Source organism: Diabrotica undecimpunctata, chromosome 7, assembly GCF_040954645.1.
Source record: "Diabrotica undecimpunctata isolate CICGRU chromosome 7, icDiaUnde3, whole genome shotgun sequence".
NCBI classification, from domain to species: Eukaryota; Metazoa; Arthropoda; class Insecta; order Coleoptera; family Chrysomelidae; genus Diabrotica; species Diabrotica undecimpunctata.
The window spans coordinates 28,690,930-28,714,636 of NC_092809.1; the positions used below are offsets into that span (position 1 = coordinate 28,690,930).

The following is a 23,707-nucleotide window of genomic DNA, read 5'->3' on the forward strand; positions in this document are numbered from 1 at the left end:
CTTTAGTTATATTAGTGCTCCTGTCTGTGAAATAATCCCTCAAGATATGGGGATATTTCCATTTCTTCTTATAGTTTGATGATTTTCTCCCAGCTCGCCTTGTTGAATGGGTTTTTGATGTCCAGTAAGATTACCACCATCCACCTACGCCTGCATGCTTCTTTCTCCCTTACTCACCTGTTTTTGCTCATATAACCCTGTTTATTTTTCGAGGCGATTGAAATTCAATTCTGACGTCACTGGCGTCAAACATTGGATCTACATTACCGGCCGAAATAGCAGGGTTCAGAAGCAGTTAGTCAGGATCGAAACTGATGATGTCATAGTCGCTGTGAAATGTCGCCACAGGATCGTTCTTTTTCTTTTTTCGTATTTGAATTCGTGTATCTCCGTTGATATCGATCCGATCGTGACGTGTGAGGTGTCGTGACCAATGGATCATTTATCTTTCACCATATTAGTCCAAGATCCCAGAGCGATCAGACATAACTTATTTTCACACAGATGAAACCTTAGAGTCTCAGTAGCGTCTCGCGTGCTTTGAATACCTGCGTATTTATGAAACTTGCTGAGTGACACCTGGGCAGTTACCAGGTGAGAAAGGTAACTAAAAATAAGAGCTATTTAACTTAAATTTACATAACTGATTTTTATACATATTCTGTAGAATATTATTTTGAAAATACTGTAATAAGTGTCAGACACTTGTCATGGACCAGAACTTTTGTCAGACGCTTTAAAGCTCCACTAAAATTAAATGAACTTTACTTACTTTTACATGTCTGAATTTTAAATATGTTATTAATGGAACTATAATAAAGTTATATTTAATCAGTCAGACAAATTAAAATGACCAAACATCCCTCAAACACAAAAATTAGTTAACCAGAAGTATGAGCGCGAGAGTGCTGTGCGCATGAGCCTCAGAGTAAAAAATTCAAATACATTAAGAATACTTACTGTTTTCGATCCGATTAAATATTTTTGCATCTCTATTGAACTCTAGCATTAAGATAAATATTAAAATAAATTAATGTATTGAATATATTTGGGAAAATTAATTAAATCGGAGCAATTTGGTTTCATAAGAAATTATATTTACTTTTTATTGTTCTGAAGCTATTTTCTTGTGGCATTTTAATAACGTCAATAAACGTACTTTAACCTTTAATTGTGGCTTATTCCCATTTAAATAGTAATTATATTTACTTTATTGTAAAAGGATACTAGTTAAGATAATTAAAAAAAATAATTTTTGTAAAAAATCAACTGGGATTGATTGAAACAAACATTTTTCATATTTTAATCATCATATTCATTGTCGCAATTATTACAATTTTCATCATTCAACCAATCATGATGCTGATCATCCGAGTCATCATCTTCATCATTATCAGTTATGTTGTTGCTGACTGGTTCTTCCGCAAAAAATAGTTCAAAGAATTAAAAAGCAGAAAATCACAAACATAATAAATTCTAAACCTGAAATCAAAGTATAATACCTGAAGTTTGAAGGAATTCACTAACGTTAAAATTTTTTAAATTTTTGCAATCGAATTCTTCGTTAATATTAGATACGCTGTAATTATTTAAAAACAATTGAAGCCGGGCAGTATTATTGTTGCACGTATCAGTAAAACTATAAATTTCGCAGATAAATTTTTGGATTATTTTCAAAATATCTTTTTGGGTGCGCTCATCGGTGAACAACTCTGATTCTCCAAACTGCATGAAAGCTCGCTGATATTCATGTTTCTTTATTAATATATTGAATGGTCTTTGTTTACCCTTTTTAAAAAAGGCCAGATTAAAGTCACATCCAGTTAGAGCGTGAAACCCTGGCAAACTTCTACATAAAGATGGTCCCAAGTACTCGTAAACCTTTGTCAAATTAATGTATCCCTGGTTATTTCTGGTGCCTGCGTTTAACCATACATTCGAAACATCATTTTTTAAATTATGCATATGTCCAACATAATTATCGCAATGTCAGTATCAGAACATCTAATAACAAAATTTGCTTCAATGTCTACACTACAAATATGAAAAACAAATTTAAGTGTCAGCTTCTTCATGTTCAGGATACGATAAATGGTCATCAACATTCGATAAAACTGTATTATTATCAACGATGTAAGAATGACATTGTTTAGAATTAATTAATATCCGTTTATTCTCAATAAATGGCACCATTTCATCAGATGTCCAGTGTTGAATAAAAAAATCAACGAGGGCCTGTTTGAAATTAATATTTTTGAGTTCTTGCGAAAAATCTGACGGTCTAACTTGATCGGAACCAGACATGTTGAAATCTAATTGAGTAGACTCATGACGAAGGCCTCTTTTGTAGCCTTTGATCGAAGGAGAGAAATATTGATCAAAAATATCATAGAGTGAAACAGATTGTGAGTTAAAGAAGGAGAACCGAGTTATAGACCTCTCACTCACTCTGAAATGCAAGCACAGCACTCTCGCGCTCATACTTCTTTTTAACTAATTTTTGTGTTTGAGGGATGTTTGGTCATTTTAATTTGTCTGACTGATTAAATGTAACTTTATTATAGTTCCATTAATAACATATTTTAAAATCAGACATATAAAAGTAAGTAAAGTTCATTTAATTTTAGTGGAGCTTTAAAGCGTCTGACAAAAGTTCTGGTCCATGACAAGTGTCTGATACTTATTACAGTATTTTCAAAATAATATTCTACAGAATATGTATAAAAATCAGTTATGTAAATTTAAGTTAAATAGCTCTTATTTTTAGTTACATTTCTCACCTGGTAAGTACCCAGGTGTCACTCAGCAAGTTTCATAAATACGCAGGTATTCAAAGCACGCGAGCCGCTACTGAGACTCTAAGGTTTCATCTGTGTGAAAATAAGTTATGTCTGATCGCTCTGGGATCTTACTCTATATGTTTTGTGTCAAAACATACACAAACTCCACAGATCCCTTGTTGTTTTTAAGGTGATATGTGGTGCGCATTTTATGCAAGTTTCGTGTAAATATTTTGGTAATAATTGTTTGAATTAATAATTTTTCCTTGTCAAAAAATGTCAAATGGTCGATGATTATTTATTACCAAAATGGTCTGTCAATAGGAATAAAACATTATTTTTGAATTGATTTTATTTTTTTGTCTTAAGAATCAAGTCAAATATGATTAGTCGAATGAAACCGTAGGTTTCAATAGGTTTCCGTAGCAATCAATATCCCAACCCCACACACACACACACACACACACACATGACACTGTCGTAATAAGTTACTTGGGTAAGCGACTGGTCTATAAACTGCCCCTATTGATCAAATACCATTACACATTAAAGAAATTATTTAGCTGTATACTTATAGTAAGCAGTGTCCTAAAAAGTGTAAGTTACGAATATCTATTTTTGGATTTTAATTGTTTGAGGTTTATTTTTGTAGGAGAAAACTTATTATCTAAGCTAAGATATGTCCACAAAGTTTCAAGTCAGCCTTAATCTGTCTCCATTGCGAAGGAATTTAAATTATTTCGTAGTTTATTACAAACCAAGAATATTTTTATTATAATATAACACATGTTATGTGTTTGAGAATTCACCACAAGTGCAGTTAACATAATATATTATATGACGTTTTATATTTTTAAAATAATTTCTGAGCTAGAAGTCGAAATGTCAAACAACATATTTCTAACTGCGGTTATGGGCTATTTCGAAAAAAGATAATAATTAAAAGGAAAATACCACAAGAAAATTACTGCAGAACCAAATCAAGACGATCAGGTCTTTGGATCAGGATTTTGTATGCGTCTTTTTTATTTACTATTCCAAGCTCTTGAACCATATGTAACAATACTTTTTATGATACTTTTCTATATCTTAATCTTCGTGTTCCTAGAGATGTGGTTATTCCAAAGTATACTAATTAGTTTACGTATTGCTGAATTACCTTGTCCAATTCTAGCTACTATTTCGTTTGTACTCCAACCATCACTTGTAATGCTTCCTCCGAGATATTTATAACTATCAGTATTTTGATTTGAGTGCCTTCTAGGTCTAAGCGACCTCCTTCACCCCTGATTTTGATGGATTTAATGATAAACTCCACTTAGTATACTCTTCATCTATTTTTATTAGATGTAGTGGAAGTGGATTAGTGATTATTGATTATGAATATTCGCATTCGCGAATATTCGCATATTTTTACATATTGGCATTCGCGAAATTTGTGCGAATGTTTTGCGAATATGAATATAAGAAAAAAAAAATTTGAAGACTCGAAGACTGAAGACTTGAAGACTACAAACTATTGTACTATTCAACTACAAACTAAAAATTGTCTATGTGTTTTTATGTAAAGAGTTTAAACAAACAAACATAAACAGTTCGACTTCAGTTAGATAAGTTCAGATAAATTTAGTAATTGTAATTCAGCAATTTTCGGAACAAGATACATATATGGATTGTACACTACACTGTAATGTAATACAGTACAATATGATTTGTATAATTGTTCTGAAAATTACTGAATTACTAAATTTTTCTGAACTTATCTAACTACACACCTCGCGCAAATGAAACTGCCGGCAGTGCCGGAGACAATTAAAAATTAAAAATTACTCTTTCAATTTTTGTCGTCCACTAACACCCCCAAGTATTTAAAGTAGTCGACCCTCTGTAATTTATTTTCACCGATTTTTTTTATTTCTGTGACTCTGTTTACATCATCTCTTGTACTTATTCAGTAGGTACTAGCTTTTGTTTGTCGTCTGTGTATCCTTTGATTTGTGTTGAGCTTTGAATAATTTTTTCAGCTCTGCGTCTTTGAGTACTCGAGTGATTTTAATAATCGAGTTATCATTCGAATTATACATCACTCGTATACTACAAATAACTTACGGACATTTTCTGAACTGGGAACTTGAATACTCAAGGTAATCCAGTTCTTTATATATTTTATGTTATATAAACATTAATATTAACTAAAATAATAAAAGGATTTATTTAGTACATTTTTCTGATAAAATCTTTATAATAATGTATAATAATAGTAACATATATTTATTTTTAATTAATGTAGGATACACAATTAAGATCTATTACCTACTTGACCGGTGCTACCAGATTAAACTTCCTGTGGGAATCACATATAATTCTTTCACATAATATATTTCTTGTTTGACTGTTTTGACCGACTCAGTATAGTGTTTTTTTTTTTAGTTTAACCTTAGGCTAGATAGAGTCGATAAGCCGAAATTACCTTTTATCAAATTATTGCGATATTGAAAGTAAATAGGTAGTAGGTTGAAAATATCTTGGTTAAAGAACCTCAGAATCTGGTACAATACAACATATGTGCAGCTGATCCGCGCTGCTGCATATAAGATAAAGATTGCCATGATGATCGCCAACATTCGTAAAGGATAAGCACATCAAGAAGAAGGTTGAAAAATGAGGCCAGGTGCTAAAAAATCTGTTGTTTGGGAATATTTCGATAAAATAGAGGATCGTCAAATGAAATGAAGAGTATATATAAAAATATTCAGCTTCAGAGTTGTAGTAAAAATGTTAACCCAAGATTATCGATCTCTCTCTATAGAGGAAGACCAAGGTTTTATTTAGTATACTAACTTGCTGCAACCCCAATATAATAAAACTGTCAAATCGTAAAAAGCTTTCATATGAACTTCTTTCCAAAATGTATGCGCAGGAAGTTTCTAGGTTAGAATCATTACCTAGTGCTAACAGGAGTTATGTTACGGTAACATGTCATTTCATCTGCGAAGAAAAAATTTTCTTCAAAATGTTATCAACGGAAGAAATTTTAGGAAGCCACACATATGAAAAAATTCTCAGTGTTTTGAAGATCTTCTGTAGGTGGAATATTCTTCATAAAATCACTACCATAGTGTCAGGCAATGGGTCGTATATTAAATGTGCTATAAAAGATTTAAAAAAAAACATCACCACCTTTGCGCAGCACACACGTTGAACCTGAGTGTAAATGATGCTCTAATAATAATCCCGAATTTCAGTGTATTTTACGTAAGTATAAAACAATTGTGGGACACTTCAATCACAATGCATTATCGTGAAACAAACTCAAGTCGGTACAAAAACATATGGAGTTTCCAGTTCTTAAGGTAAAACAGGACGTAGCAACTAGATGGAATTCAACTTTAATTATGTTGGAAAGATTGGTAAACATATAGATAAGGCCCCAGAATTTCTGGATGCCAGTAATGAGGGGTCATGGAGGAAAGTTTAAAACTTTTGAAACCATTTGAGATATTGACAACCACTTTATTGGGAGAAATATATCCAACTTTGTCAACTGTGATTCCACTTGTATTCCAAACCTAAGAAGAAATCATTTATCGCCCAAAAATTTGGATCAAATTTTATTTTTAAACAGCACGTGAATGGTGTTTGTTCAGAAATTCATGTCTCTTTCGTCTATACAGTTTCGTAGCTTCTTGATTTTCTGTTCGGTATTTTTCTAGTCGTTCCTGCCTTCCATTCTCTAGCCATTTGTTTCTTGCAAGTTTTTTAGTTTAATTTTTTTTGACATTCTTCATCAAACTATGTTTTCGACCTTAAATTTTTTCTTGATTATTCCATCGTATTTCCTTCAAAGCTAAAATTTCTAGTTTATATTTTTTCATTTCTAGAGCTATTTCTTGCGTTTTACCTATTGCTAGCACGGTTTTGATATCCCAGGATCCGAATTTCAAGGGTTTTATTCTTCTCCTCCTATTACGTGTCTTTTTTTCTTTTGTGCGTCTTGTTTTGTTATTTTTGTTAGCTTTTTCTATTGCCGGGTATGTTGTCTTAAATGTCATAATTATAGGTATTGTCTCAGTACTTCTTATTAGTTTTTTGAGCTTCCTACCTCGGTGGTTTGTGTTTTTTCGGTCAGTTTACCATTTTCTTATGGTAATTAATACATTATCGCTTAATATTAATAAAACTTTATCGCATGGTATACTTTACGGTAGAAAAAAACGGGATGGCTCATCTTGAACAGAACGTGTGATGGTGAAATTGTTGGTTTTCTCCAATTTCTTTGACGTAATAAGGTAATCCTTAGCCGTGAATCAGTAGTTTCTTCAACTAAATAAATCGAGTTATCCGCAACAATTTTTCGAATTTTTCTGTCTCACCGTAGCAAATCTGGATATATTTTTTTCTTAACATTTCTACCGTTCTGCAATTGTCGCATCTCCCAGCTTTTGCACATTCCATTTTTTTCTAACCGTTTTATTTTTTTTACTGGTATTTGAAATTCTAGCTCTCAATGTTGAGATCGCTAGGCAATGATCTGAGTCTATGTTTGCGCCTCTTTAACTTCTGCAGTTTATTACGTCTGTTCCATGCCTTGAATCTATTAAGATGTGATTAATCTGACTCGTTGTTCTTCCATCAGGAGAGGTCCAGGTTACCTTGTGTATGTTCTTGTGTTCAAAATAGGTGCGCTAGCGACTGTTATATTTAGTGCTACTGCTAAGTTTATCAGTCGTAATCCATTATCGCTACTGATGTTGTGTAGGCTATGCTTTCCTATCGTGGGCATGAAAACTCGCTCTAATCCTATTCTTGCATTCATGTCACCTAATACAATCTTAACGTCATTTCGGGGACATCTTCTGTATTCTTGCTCTAGGTCTTCGAAGAACTGTTCTTTTATTTTTTCTGGATTTTCATCAGTTGAGGCATGCGCATTGATCAAACTGTAATTAAAGAATTTCCCTTTTAAGCGCAAATAACACATTCTTTGACTGTGGGCTTTAAAGTCAATAATAATGCCTTTTGTTCTTCGGTTTACAATAAATCCCACCCCATCCATGTGTTGGATTTCATTGCAGCTATAATATATCGAATGGGTTCTCTTGTAAAGAGTGCCAGTTCCCGTCCACCGTATGTCCTGCAGTGCTATAACATCTACTTCGTACGTGATCACTATGTCTAGTAAAGATGTGACTGTTCCAGTTCGGTACAGCGTTCGGGTATTCCATGTTCCTAATCTCAATTCCATTTTTCGTTTTCAGTCCTACCCCCAACCTGTAGAGCCAGGGACTTTTCTGTTAGGGGTTCCATACCTTAGTCTGTTTTGGTTCGCGGTTGGTATTTTTATTTCCCAGCTACCCACCGGTCCTATGACGCGTCCGACAGACAACTCCACACGGAGATTCATACATCTACTTATTCCTAAAAGCTTCACCGACACCTACGCCTCTTTGGATTTCGGAAAAACCCATCCCACTAAAAGTGTTTATATATGTTTCAGTTTGTTTGTATATTAGGTTTGTTAATTTTCACCGAAAACCTTTTATTACAATAGCAGATACGCCCAAAATAATTCAAAGAAACAAAGTTTTTATTACTCGGGTTATTGAATCAAAAATTTCGAGAATAGGTAGACACATTCAGAAAATATTGGCATTATACATTTTTTTTAATATGCAGATATACACAATTTCTTGTAAAAATATGAAATTTATGCACAAATATGCCAGATATGCTAAAAAATGCATTTTGTATATATTCCAATCTCTAGTCATCATTTACTCGCTAGTTACTTAAGGTCAGTTGTTTAAACAATGTATTTATTATTCTTCCTGTTCCTCTCTTTGTTTTGTCTTCGAAGTTTTATAGAATAATATTAATATAACTAATAACTATAATTAACTATTTCCTTCCTTAATGTAAATACATACATAAGCAGATTTTATGATTATTCGATAATATGCAAATTACTTCATCGCACACTTTCACAAACCTACCATCTGGCATTTGGATTTTTTTACTGTTACATCAAGTACAAATCTTTGGATTAATTAAGCAGCTTATTATCGTATTGTACAGTTAGTAAACAGTTGTACACCTATAACTATAAATTCGAAACGAATGAAAATGTAGTGTAAACCGTTTATAAAAACAAAGTAAGAAAATAGCTGTTCACTTGATACAGATTGTTAATTTAGAATAAGTAGGCTATTTATCTTTTCATTTTTTATATATACCACGTTCATAGGTAAACATAAATTGTATTGTCAAGGTAAAAGTGGTACTCCGTAAAAGAGAATCTGAATATTCCAATAAGACTTGATTAAAATATTCAGCTAGTAGTTCAGTCTATCTTCGAAAAAATCATCGATTTTACGTAAAAATCTTTGGATTTAGAAAAGGTTTTAAAAAATATATTATTATGAGGCGTAGCTGAAGACAAATCCGTGATGACGTGCAGCTGATTTTACTTTGTTTTTTAAACAATCATAAAAAGTGAAAAATCATTTTTTTGCCTTTAAGAAGGTTTTTCATACATTTGAAAGAAAAATAGTTCAAATAATAGTTGTAGATCTTAAAAAGTCCTTTAATCGTGAGAGTTTCTAAATTAAAATACATAAACAATTCAAGGAGAGTATAAAAGTTAATAACTTGACTTGAAATTGTGTCAATTTATGCGATATTGAAGTGTGCTAAATTTTGTTAATCCCGGAGAGCGAATAGTTACAACTCTACTTGTCCAAATAGTTACTCTAGAGATTTTTAGCAGATCGCAATCGATTCTTTGAGGCTTCAAATTTAAGATGTATGAAAAATCTTTTGAAAAAACCTTTTGAAAAATCGCTGACTTTTTAGCTTATAAACATTTGTAATAATGATATTTTTTTATTGAAAAGTCGCTGAAAAAACAATATTTAAAAAAAGAACCTTCTATGACCAATAAAAAACAAAAAAAGTACCTTGTGTAACCAACAGGAACCAAGAGCATTTTTTTCTTAAAATCATATTTCCATTGTTTATTAACATTTAAGGTCGCGGCATTATTATCATGCACGTATAGTTTCCGGCACGTAGCGTTTCCAGTCCAGCAATCGGACTGAGCGTTCACGTTTTCAAACATAGGACGTTTCAATTTGGTGCTCTTGTGTTCTTGCTTTTCGCGACAAAAATTCATTATTAGCATTCACAGTAAGGGTTTAAAGGTTTAAAACATTTTTTCAATGTGCTGCTGGAAAACTTGACTGGCAACAATAATTCCTATGTATTTCGTGTAATTAATACATTTTAGATGGATTAAATATTTGCGGTATTATTTGATACCTACTTACCATTTTGTCCTAATTTGCGTGCGATTTCCCTCCAAATATTTTCTTTTTTATTTGCATCATGATAGCATTTATCATTGTAGTTATATAAAATTTCTTTACCACGTACAAGTTCAATTAATTTTTCGAAATCCATTTTAACTTGTACTATCAAACTGTAAATATCAAAACAAAGATTTTTTTTTTAAAGAAGAGGTATCACTTCCGTGCAAAAGTCCTAATTGTTTATCACTTCCGTGTTTAATTGTCACAAAGCAATGAAAACCTATGCATAAATAACAAAATAGCCTCGAAAATTATTTTTTTAAATACTCTGTATCAGAATCAAATAAATACCTAAATAAACAACGAGGGGAAAACGACGGACTTCTAATTCACATTATCCGTACCAACAGGTTACGACTCGTTACGTAGCCGTCTGCATCTGTAAAATATTGTTTGCTAATATACTGAACGGATACGTAAGGTGTCTGATACGCTACGTTCCTGACAGTGTGAATTGTTTATATTTAAAATCATTTAAATTATATTTTTCGCAAACTAAACGTTACGTGCTGGAAACGCAACGTGTATGATAATATGCCACGACCGAAAATTAAACAGATTTTAAATGCAGATCTGAATTTATGATCCAATTTCACATAAAGAGAAGGAGTAAAAAGTTATAACCCGTTAAAGTGATGATGGTACTGGTAAAAAGACCGCCACGGAAAAGTTGGGAGAACTGTCCGAGTTCCTTTTTTTTAGAATGCAACTTCAAATTGAAGCAGGTTGGAAAAATTTTCAATATCTCGGCTTTTATGGCAGTGGTAGAGATCTTCTGTTCAAACTGTGCAGTGGAAGAAAAAGAGAAAGAATGCTTTAATCGCGCTGAAGTTCTTCTTGACGAAGATAGTTATTCCGAGTCAGATTATTCATTTCAAGAAATAAACTTCATAGAAGACGAAGTAAAACCTGCAAAGAAGCGGGTTAGAAGTAATAATGACGTTGATTAAAGAGTATTCAGATATATTTTTGGTTGGTGTACTTAATTATATAAAATTATTTAAATAAATGACTAACAAAATGAATATAGAAATTTAATGCTAATTACTAAAATTAAACATACTTAGGGCCAGTTGTTCGAACGCTAATCAAAACTTGATTGTATTCAAATATTTAATTACAAGCAAATACGTTACAGCAGCTGTCAAAATTATTAAAAATTGCTTATTATTATTATTGATTTGTAAATAAAAACATGAAATTTAATTAACATCAGAAAGAGTTTAATTATGGTTTATTTTAAATTTAAACGCAAAATAATAAAATTGAATAAAATAAATCAGTAAAAATATTAAATAAATAATAGTATATTACTTTATGAGGCGGAGAAGCATGACTTTTCTTGACGCGCCCGATATTACGAGCCGCACGAAGTGAGGCGCGTAATAGAGGGCCAGTCAAGAAAAGTCGCTTCTTTGCCGAATAAAGTATACTATTTTTTCTTCAAACGTAGCAATTTTCAACCATAAATAGTACAATTCATACGCTATTTTTACTCGAAATTAACTGTGACAACTATCAAAGTCGTCTAGATCTTAGAAATTAAAATAATTAAGTCGGCGGTGGGATTTGCGTCTCCCTGGTTACAGTTGTTTGACAGTTGTTTGCAATTATTAAAGACAGCTTATTGTTGTTGCAACCGCAAGCGCAAATTTAGTGCGAAAATGGAAAACCTAAACGAAATTGAGTCCGCGGCTAATGATGCAGTAGCACGTTTGGGGCCCTCCAAGTCCGGAATAAAGTATCGGTTAGCGTACAAGCACTTCCCTAATTGTACTTTTAATATTACTATAAATAAAAATGATGTTTAATTGTTGTTAATGACATTTGTATTGTTGCTTTGTGACATGTTTCATATTGTTGCCATGACAACATTTTTCCCTCCGCCGTAAAGAAATGGGAAAAAAAAACTGCTGCCGGCGGAGACATCAAACTTGACAGGATCAAGTTAGATAAGTAATGTCATCATTATTTGACGTTTGAAGAAAAAATAAATTTATACTTATTAGATACTGACCTTCAAAATCTTAAAAGTTTCATTAAATGGAATTATAATAAAAGGAAATTAAAAAACTATCAAAATAAATAAAATAATTAACTGTATTAAATTAATTTATAATCATTATTAGATATTTATTTTAATAATATACATTAATCAATAAAATTTTAACATTTCTTACGAAATACAGTAGACTCGCGATTATCCAAGCTAATTGGGATCGCGCATAACTCGGATAACGCGGAGATCGGATATTTGGTAAATTTTCCTCGCCAGCCTTAAACCGTTTGTAAAACTCGGCAGCCTTAGCTTGAAGCATGGGGCCACCAATTATACTTCCCAACCCAGAAGTTTGTTCGTATTATCCTTTCTTTATAGTTTTCCGCAACAAATCACTTCCACCACTCACGTTATTATTAACCCATCGTTCAATATCTTTTTACCCAGTAGAAGCATAGGGGCTAGAAGAATAACACTCGCTAGTGACCCATCTCTTCAGCTTACCAACAGCCAGCGCACACGCTTTCACTTGATCTCGCTCTCCAAGCTAATTTATTACATAATTTTGTTCTTTTCAATTACTACCTCGGTTAATCCAGAGGCTCGGTTAGTCGGGACTCGGATAATCGCGAGTCTGCTGTAATAGCAAATTTCAATAACTGTTTTATGGAAAAATTTAAATAATTTATTTTCTGCGATTTTTCTATTTTTCCGGGAGGTGAAAATAGCGCAGTTTTTATTATTTTGGTCTATTCTATCGAAATACTTCTGTGGAGATGTGGAACAACCCTGCAGGAGCCCTTTTGTTGTGGTGAAGTCTCCTATGATTCTTGTTTCCCATTTTAATGGACACTTTATTTTCTTTATACAGAGCTTTTGTAGCTTCTATGAGTTCCGTCTGTATTTTTAATTTGTACATTGCCTCCCATAGTTCTGACCTTGGTACAGAGTCATACGCCTTTCGCAAGTCCACAAATGCCAAATGTATATCACTATTTTTTGCTTTTTTTTTCCAACAGTTGTTCCAGTGTGTATATGTGGTCTATGCATGATCTTCCTGCCGTGAAGCCTGCCTGATCCTCCCCGATTTTGCCTTTTATCGCTTGCTCTATCTTTTCTCGCAGCATCTTTCCATATAATCTTCCTATTGATGATATTACGTTTATTCCTCTGTAGTTTGCGCATCGTTTTTTATCTCCTTTCTTAAATGTAGATGTCATATATGCCTCCGTACATTCCTTTTGGAGCTGTTCTCCATTTATGGCTTTCTGAAATATCCATTGTATCATCCGGTATAATTTTTTTGATCCGTATTTTATAAGCTCAGGTGAGATGCCTCCAGGCCCCGGTGCTTTCTTATTTTTGATTGCTTTTATGGCCGTTCTCATTTCCCTATCTGTTATCTCTATTTCTTGTTGTGGGGATCTGCTTCGTCTTCGTCTGTTTTCTTTTCCAATGAATTGTGGTCTTTGTTCTGTTAACAGTTCCTTGCAATAGTCCTTCCATTCTTTGTCCTGTATATTTCCCAATTTAATTTTTTCTTTTGAGTTTTGTTCCAATCCTCTCAGTACTTTCCATGACTCCGAAGTTGTTGTACCTCCTATGTATGTTTCAATATTTAAGCAGGTTCTTTCTCATTCTTCATTCTTTTGTTGTGTTGGATGTTGAACTGTAATGACAAAACTGTTGTTTTCATAACAATGCAATTTATTGAAAAATTTTAGAGTTTTTGTTTAGTGTTTAGTCACACATGAGAGGTGTGGAAGACATTCGATAATCTGTCGGAATATATCGATGGTGGCAATATTAATAACATATGTGGATATTTTAATATTTTATCGGAATTATTAGATGGATATATTTTAAGGGGAGTACATAATTAATCTTAGTGGTATCGCCAGAAAGCGTGATAGATAAATTCTGTTAATCTAATGGTATATGGGCGTAGATCCACAGAATATACTCGTCAAATGAGGTACTATTTCCCGTTGAATTAGGTTAGTATATTCGCCAGTGATGACACAGAAGGATGTAGAGATAGCGAAGTAACATGGGGCGACACATTAATCTGCATTCAATTTAGGAGTTAGTCTAAGTTTAAACTTCGAAATAAATGATTTTTAATAGTTTGTTTCAAAAATAAATACCCTGTAGGTACATAGCTTTAATTATAGCTTTTCCTTGTTACAGTTATGGTAAAATTAAGTCGCTTCAGCCATGCCCATGATGCTGCGGTCTACGTTCTATGAATATCCTTCTCATCAATCTCACCTTCTCGAAGGACTGAATTCTTTACGTACGAGAGGAGAATTACTTGATGTTACTCTAGTCATTGGTAAGATCAGTTTACTATAATTTTGATTACTCATATATACTTGCGGTTTTATGAGTTGAAAAAATAATACGTCTCATCCGCATACGTTGTAATATGAATTATAAAAGATGTATTTTATTTAGTGTATGTACTTAGCTACTTCACAGGTAAATCGTAATCACAGAGATTTTAGTATATAAATAAAATATATAATACAAATAATCACAGTAACAATACTAACAAATTCTACAAACATCGAATTTATAAATATATTCAATTGATGCTTTTGACCCGATTAAAAAATTGAATGGGTTGCCACTGTATGACCTAATATTACAGTCTTCTGCCAGGTGTTTAATAGTTTGTTGGTCAGCGCCACAGCTGCAGTTCGGGGAGGGTACTTTTCTCTCCACTGAGATCCTTGACCTTCTCTAAACTATGCCTCCAACATTGCCGGTCCCGCGCCGATCTTCTCCAGGTTCTCACGTGTAGCAAATTTTGCAAGTCAGCTGCCACTTCATCCTCCCACCTTTTCCTTTTGGTCGTGGGCCCTGCGTTTTACATCTAGGGTTCTTTTCGGCAATCTTTCCGTTTCCATTAGCACTAAATGAAAGTTTAACGAATTCTGAGATCAGTGTCACTTTGAACAGTTGGTAGAGTTCATGGTTCATCATTCACATCATCCAGCCTTCATTTACCACGTCCACTGCTGGACATAGGCTTCCCTTAAACTCCTCCATTCTTTACGATTTTGTGCTCTTTGTTGCCAATTTTTCGTAATCCGCCTGATGTCGTCAGCCCAACGTGTAGGTGGTCTTCCTCTACTACGTTTGTCTGCTCTTGGCCTCCAATGTGTAATTTTACTCGTTCATGATTGTACGGGTTAAAAACGGGGTATGAATCTCCATACACCGTTTTCGTTAATAGTTCCAAGTATCTTCCTTATGACGTTTTTTTTGAAGACTTTCAGCTCTCTTTTTGTGGCTTCTGGCATTACCCATGGCTCGTATCCATAACATACTATTGGTCTGCTAATAGTTTTGTAGACCGTGATTTTCGATCAATGTGTATTTTTGGAGCGAAACCCATGGGTGAGTGAAAATACGCTTTGTTTCTCTTTACTATTCTTCTTTGAATGTCTGGTTCTTCTTTTCCATCCGTGTTTAATGCAAATCCCAAATATGTGAAACTTTCTACAGTTTCAATATCGTCCTTTAATTCAACTGTGCTCTTTGTTTACTTTAGTAAACTATTTCCTCTAAATCTTGCCTGTTTTAGCTTTTTTTTTTGTTTTTTGAATATTTAGTTCTAGACTGGTCTCTTTTGCTGTTTTTCATTGTGAGTGTATTTCTGCTGCCTCTTCTGTTTGCGGGTCATAATGCTGATGTCATCGGCATAGGCGGCAATCTGTATTGATTTATTTGTTAGGAGATTACCTCTTCCTATATTCAGCTCTTATTACATATTGGAAAGTCGGTTGAATAGTGTCGGTACCAATCCGTCTCCTTGCTTTAACCCTTTGACTGTTGCAAAGTTCTTACTGAGCTCATAAAACTTGTGTCTATTAATTGATTCATAGTCCTGTTTGAAATTTATGATATGTTGTGGACATTAATGTCGCATTCCCACGATTTGTTTCACTGTGATTAGCTGCTCATTTGTAGTTATGCCGCGATAATTTTCGCATTTCAGTTTATCCCCTTTTATAGTTTGGGCTTATAATCCCGGTTTTCCAGACACTAAGGATCTTTTCATCATTCCAAATCTTGTTCATGGGAGTATGCCTTTGTCCTACTAGGTGTTCACCACCTAATTTATATAGCTCAGAGGGAACGTTGTCAATACCGTGTTATTATTTTGTATTACTTGTTTTACATCTTCCATCATCGGGGGTTCTATATTTTCGGTGTCTCCCTCAATGTGATGCATGTCCATTTGGTTATTTGGTATATTTTTTATATAATATATAATGTTCATAACCTAAATGGAATACTTCTTACTCATGTTACAGGTATTCTGTTTGTTTTTTTTTTGGGGAAAAACTAAAATATAAGCTAACATTACTAATCTTAGTCATTTTCATGTCAAAAAATAATTTATAAAATGTTTTTGGTTTCCAGAGGGTTGTGCATTCCGAGCTCACAAAGCAGTATTAGCAGCATGTAGTGATTACTTTCGAGCCATGTTCACCGACAATATGCTAGAAGCGACTCAAACTGAAATATGTTTAAACGGAATTACAGCAAAGGGTATATTTTTGTTGGATTATATTTTATCATTTGATTTGATTAAAAACTAAAACTCTGATATAAGTGAAATCAATCTTGCAGTTTGTTTCTCGATTACTATAGGTTGACCAAATTATATATATATATATATATATATATATATATATATATATATATATATATATATATATATATATATATATATATCAGACACTCAGTTTTTTTTTTATTTTTGTTGGAGTTTAAATCAAAATTTGTTTAATTTGTTTGACTTGTATTATTAGCGATAACGTTTTTTTCTGGTTTGAACTTGTTTAGATGTTTTGTGCGAACAACACTTTTGCACATCCGTTTTGTTATTAAGGTGAAATAGTGGTACTGTAATTAATTTAATTTGTGGTACTGTACCTGAATTTAAGTTCGACTGTAGGTTTTTGTATTGTCTAATGTTTAAATCTTGCATTAAAAAATTATGACACCAGAAGAAATAGCACAAGAAGTAGTTGCTTTACAGTATGATGGGCGGAGCATTCATTACATCGCAAATGCTTTAGGAATTTCTCGAAGTACAATGTTTGATACAATACAAAGATTTCGGGAAACAGGACGATACACCAGGAGACCAGGTCAAGGTAGACGAAGAACTCCAAGTCAAGTTGAAGATCGTTTTCAAGCATTATGTGAATAAATAATGTCCATAGAAACACTGAGGCTTATACTAGGCTTATCACAATCATTAACCAAAATATATTGAGGTATTTTGGACACATTACCAGACGAATGAAAGGCATGGAGAGGTTGGTGGTTGAAGGCAAATTAGATGGTTAAAGAACCCGAGGAAGATCGCCACTCCGATGGTCAGACCAAATAAAGTGCTCTACCGGTTACTCTCTGTCTGAGGCAGCACACAACGCCCAGGAGAGAGAAGAATGGATAGCAACCATTTGTCAAATACCATATCGTCACCACATCCTTACGAAGGTCAACAATTTAGAATTTCCCATTGAGTTTCCTACGACCCGTTTGACGATTCACCACCCTGTATAGCATTTTTAATGTATTTTTAGCCGTATTTTATGAGACTAGTTGTAAATTAAAATATTCAGATTTGAAAATTTATTTAAAAAAGAATTGTTTATAAAAATTGGTACCACTTTTTGAACTAGGGGACCTTAATATTCGTATTCTGCGAAAAAATTTACATAAGCTAGAATAGTTTTCAACTATCCACCCTTTCATAACCTCACAGAAATGTATCCTCACAGAAAGGTTTTCTTTTCATTAATGCATTGTCCGGTTACTATCCGGTTATCCGAATCACATCCTTGGTTCTATGAACACTGCAGTGTTTATAGTCCTCAGATAGGGTGCTAACTTGGTCTGATAACTCTTTCCTTCCTTATCCGGACTTAGGACCGTCAGTGACAGCTGATGAGCTACTCAATCCACCCACCAACTGTCCCAGGCGGAGTTAAAACTGCACCTAAGCCCATATATTCGATAATTTAATGAAATAGTAATTTCTATAAAGGAAAATTAAAATGACTTTAAAAATAATCGATTAATTATTTTAGGATTTGATCAACTCTTAAAATACGCTTATACAACTCGACTAGCCCTAAACTTAGCCAATGTACAGGATGTCTTGGAAGCGGCTTCACACGTCCAAATGGTAGCTGTCATCCAAGCTTGTTCTACCTACTTACAAAATCAAATAGATATAGATAACTGTGTAGATATAGCTACAATAGGTAACATGTTTTTTCTTCACAATAACGTTTTATATTTGATTTACAATGGTCTATCTAGTCTTAATATGTATATAATGAGTTCATCGTTCATTCCATTTTTGTGAATTTAATTGATGGACTACAATATTCATAACATTTTTCAAATTTACAACTTTTGCGCAAATGGCGTGTTGATTTATCATACAATGAAGTTGTAGATGACGCTGTGTAATATTTAATTCTTTTAATTTTTTATTAATCATGCCTACCAAACCAGTATTGTGACCCGTCATGTTCTTTGCATCGTCAGGTATCACATTTTTTAATTTTTTCCACTTGGGACAGTATATATTGAAAACATCTTAATAGTTTCAAAAATATATCTTCACCTCTTGTAGTCCCATGGAGGCTTTTTAATGCAGCAAGTTCTTCTGTTACAGAAAATTGTTTATCAATCCACGGATAAAAGTCAACAATTGAGTGGTGCTAGTTATATCGTTGCTTTCATCAAATGCTAGTTAAAAATCCTCAAATTGTGAAGAATTTTTTTTAATTTATTAAACATATTAGTTGATATTTTCAGTGCGTCGAATTGCTGTACGTACAGACAAACTAATTCTTCAAATTTTTAAATTTTTTCCACACACGTGTTTTGTTGTGCTTCTAATTATTTTTGTAAAGCATTAATTGTATTTTGTCTGAATTGAGATTCTAAATTATCATATTCATACGCCTATAGACTATTTGCAATTTAAGCATAGTGTTTTATTGTAATTATTAATAAAGAAGTAATCTAAAGTTCACTTTTCATTAAATTCTTGATTTTTTTTTTTAGTTTTTCTTTTCTTGATTTTTTTCATTAGTTTTTCTTTTCTTTCGTATTTTCTTCATTTTTCCTACGATAAAATTTGAATTATTTTACCAATACATTAAAAATAACATGTATTTCTCATTCCCTACTGTAGTGAAACATCATACGGTTGTCAATATGAATGTATTTCTGAGCAAAATGCAAATACAGTGGAACCTCGATTATCCGTCAGGGCACCGGACCGAGGGTATTATGGATAACCGAAAAGACGTTAACAGAACATTAAAAAAAATTATAGTATAACTCTCAAATTTTATTTGTATGTTTTATTTGACAATATAAGTGGGATTTATGTTAGTACAGTCGACTCAATTTGATTTAAAATATTCCGAAATATTGGTTTTATTGTTACTTCACATTTTGCAAGGGATGGATTTCTTAATCGACGTAAAATCATCAAATCTACCTTATATGCTTCTTGCCCAGAATACCACTCGATGAATTCTTGTATGTGCGATACAGCTTTTCTAGCTTCTTTACGCAAATCTTTGTGAGTTGCAATAGCATCATCAACATCGCCACCGTCAAAGTCTGTGTCAGATTTTATGTTTCGTCCGCCTCTATTGCCATTTCAACGATTTCATCCTCTGTCAGCAATCGATAGCCGTTTGCATCCTCATCACAAATTAACCATTCGTTTATGTCATCTTTGAGCAACGAAAACAAAACAGTTGATCCAACCATAACTTCATTTGTTACCGCATCACGCTCGGCTGTCACGGGAGCATTTTCATCTTGAGTTGATTCAGGCTATAATTTATTCCACGCTCTTTTCAGCGTTACTCTCGAAACATCAGCCCAAGCATCCACAGCATTGTCGACTGCATGTTTTAAATTGTATGCTTTCCAGTATTCTGGCAAAGAATATTCCTCTTCCATAACTAGGTTTTGAATAAATTTTTTTCTGTATCTTTTTTTGAATGTTTTAATGACCGATTGATCCATTGGCTGTATCAATGATGTTGTATTCGCAGGCAGAAAAGAGCACGTGATATTTCCATCGTCACTTCGCAGCATACCGGCTTCAGGCGGTATATAGACCGCTGGTTATATAGACAATATAACTTATGTATGAACGCTGACGGTTAACAGAGGTGACGGTTAATAGAGAGACGGATAATCGAGGTTCCATTGTATGAACATACCGTGGCAAACTGGCGAAATGAAAGATGAATGAATGCTTCACTTGCTAAACGAGCCGTTGTATTCCCTAGGGAGTGGGGATCAAACTTGGGCAGTAAAATAGGTCACCCACTATTGTTCTGTTAGCGGGCATTTTTGTCACCGTTGTTGATTTTTCCTAAAATTATATTGGTGCAAACAATTGCAAAGCGCTGCATGCAGCCAACGGGCCTCAGGTTGTCGATCCTTGCCTTGATAAACAATACATTTAAATAAATCTCATTTATATATACGATACATTTGTTATAATCAGTACCTCATTTGTTATAATCAAAAAAGCTATTATGTACTATAGTATAATAAATATTTTTTAGCCGAAACCTATTCCCTGAGTACTTTAAGCAAAATAGTGTACGGATACATGAGTGGCCATTTGTTGGAGTTCTCAAACAGCTCAGAGTTTTACAGACTGACACCGCAACAGTTAGAAAATTTGCTTGCCTTCGACTACCCAGTAGACTGTTCCGAAGCCGATGTACTTAGGATAGTTTTGACGTGGTTTTTTCACGTAGATACCAACGAGTGAGTTATTTAATGATATTACACTACGATTTTTCTAGTAGTATTGCAAACATTGATATGTTTATTAAGTTAAATTTTCCCCATTGCTTACCAACAGAGATCAACTTCATTATTAGTTACCAAGCATATCCAGCAAAAAAACACGTTAAATATATCGTTCGGAATAAACCAGGAATTAAAAAAAAAACTATTCATTTGACGGTTATTGATCGGTGCCGTGGATCACGCAGATGTATAAACAAATAAAAACGACAGAAATGCAATGTATCGAAAAAAATGCAATGTAGCAACAGAAGCGCAATGAAACGACAGATCGCCACATTTTTTCTATTCTTAAAATAAAGCAATTTAAAATAACTAGCTGACCCGGCGAAATTTGTACCGCCGTATTTTTTGCCGTCAATAGTATCTAAAGTATAAGATTTTAATAATTATTTTAATGCATTGTAATGTACAACAGTTTTAGTAATAATCATTGCAAATTTAAGGTGCACTGGAAAGTGAGGTCGTTTTAATTCAAAAGTACTATCATTTTGGCATTAGTGGTATTTTTGGAATAAGCACATCCTCGCCTTTAAACTTTCCTATGTTCTAAATAGCTTCAATCCAATTTTTCATGATTTTTCTAACAGTGAGTCTTATTTCATTGCACAATTTTATCTGATTCAGATTACGTGACGTAATTATCGCAGACTCAACCTTGAGCTGTAAATTGTGTGGAGGTAAGCCTAGCAAATCTAACAAATTTAGGAAATCTGTTGGATAATTGACTACTTCATTTGGATTGGTAATGGACTCTATTGACTTTTAATTAAATTATAATAAACTATAATAAAATAAAATAATAATAAATTTAAATAAAATTAAAATAAAATAAAATAAATTGAAAATTTATAAGGGAAATTCCCAGTGGTTGGCTGTATACCAGAAGAATCCAGAAGAAATAAATGACGAAAAGGAACCACATATTTTAAAATCGGAAATAGAAACTGTAATAAAAAAATTAAAAACTGCAAAATCTCAAGGAGAAGACGAAATCACGGCCGAAGCACGTAAAGAAATGGGAGATATAGGAATTGAAGTAATGTTCAAACTGTGTAATGAAATCTGGAACACAGGACAATGGCCAGATGATTGGTGTAAGCTCACTTTCATACCCATTATAAGAAAGGCTCACCAACTGACTGTAATAACTACCGCACTATAGCCCTGATCTCCCACGCATCTAGTTCTGCTAACTATAATTAACGAGAGATTAAAATCAATACTTCTACCACAGATCCCACAAGAACAATGTGGATTTGTCCCTGGAAGAGGCACACGAGAACAAATTCTCAATCTCAGACAAATTATAGAAAAATCTAGAAACATATCTGTGCTTCGTCGACTACTCGAAAGCGTTCGATAATGTAAATTGGCATAAAATGTGGGGAATACTGAGAGAAATGGGTACCCCCGAACATCTAATATACCTACTGAAATACTGTATATCAACAACACAGCAAACGTAAGAGTCAACAACATATATTATACTCCGATAATTTTCAACTAAAAGCCGGTGTTCGTCAAGGATGTATTATGTCTCCCACGTTATTCAATATATACAGCGAACACATCATGCGCATTGTATTCGACGGATGGCAAGGAGGAATATCAGTCGGAGGCCGAAAAATCAGCACTCTCCGCTATGCTGACGACACTTTAGTACTAGCATCATCACCAAATGACCTTGAATACATCATGAACAGACTAGATACTATTAGTCGTGAATATGGACTTAAAATTAATGTACAGAAGACCAAGGTAATGATAATCGATCGAATTAGAAATAACCAGCCGGGAATATGAAACGTAGCGGGGTTTGAAGTTGTAAGCCGTTGAACAACAGATCCTCGAAGACACTTTGTCTCAGGACCAAGTAACCGCCATACGTTGCCATGTTACCAATTCCAACGGTAACTTAGACATCTTAATTTTTAATACCATATAATGTAAAATATTTGTAAATCTATATCATTTAAAGGGTTTTTACCCATATATTTTAGTGGCTCACAGCATGTGCACTTTGTTACACTGATGATGGAATTTACATTCCGAAAACGTTCTGTATTTGTGTTATAGCCCGTTTGGGTGTTTTATTTATACCTTTTACTAAAAATTTTGAAATAAAATTTTTTTTGTGATACATGGTATACAGCCAGCTACAGGAACTTAGTTTCCTAGTGGATTTTTGAAACACTTCTGTCCCCAAACAAGAAACAATTAACCTGGTTCACTCTCTTCTAAGAGCCAATTCCATCACCTTGTCTACTACTAATTTCATTGTCCAGCTATTATAAACCTGCTTAGATTAAGTTTTCTTTGTTTTCAACAATAAATACTAAAGACAACCTGATGAGCTAGCCATGTTTCTCCCCTCGATTAGCTGATATATTTAGGGATCATTTAGAATCCACACAGATTATGAAAAATCCTGAAATACTCCATTGGTTTCTCTACATTGACGACTGTCTGTTTTCATTTCAGGTAACTCCAACTCAGCTGAACTATTACTCTCTAAGATCAACCAAATCCACCCCAACATTAAGTTGACCGTCGAACTAGAATCATCCCAGTCAATCAACTTTTCACAGTTACATCCACCACCTGGAAACCATTCCACTATCTCAGTCGAACTATAACAAAGAATTTAATACCCGCAGACAAAAAATAAC

At 33.5% G+C, this 23,707-nt stretch overlaps 1 protein-coding gene across 1 annotated transcript in view; it reads left to right on the forward strand.

Annotated features, from left to right (window-relative positions):
• LOC140445129 (kelch-like protein 26) overlaps positions 1 to 23,707 on the forward strand; it is a 68,084-nt gene that overhangs the window by 32,573 nt on the left and 11,804 nt on the right. The window contains exons 2-5 of the mRNA XM_072536969.1: positions 14,337 to 14,481; positions 16,581 to 16,709; positions 18,263 to 18,439; positions 20,786 to 20,993. Of these exons, the coding sequence (XP_072393070.1) occupies positions 14,364 to 14,481; positions 16,581 to 16,709; positions 18,263 to 18,439; positions 20,786 to 20,993 (632 nt within the window). The 5' untranslated portion in view covers positions 14,337 to 14,363. The remainder of the gene's footprint in view (positions 1 to 14,336; positions 14,482 to 16,580; positions 16,710 to 18,262; positions 18,440 to 20,785; positions 20,994 to 23,707) is intronic.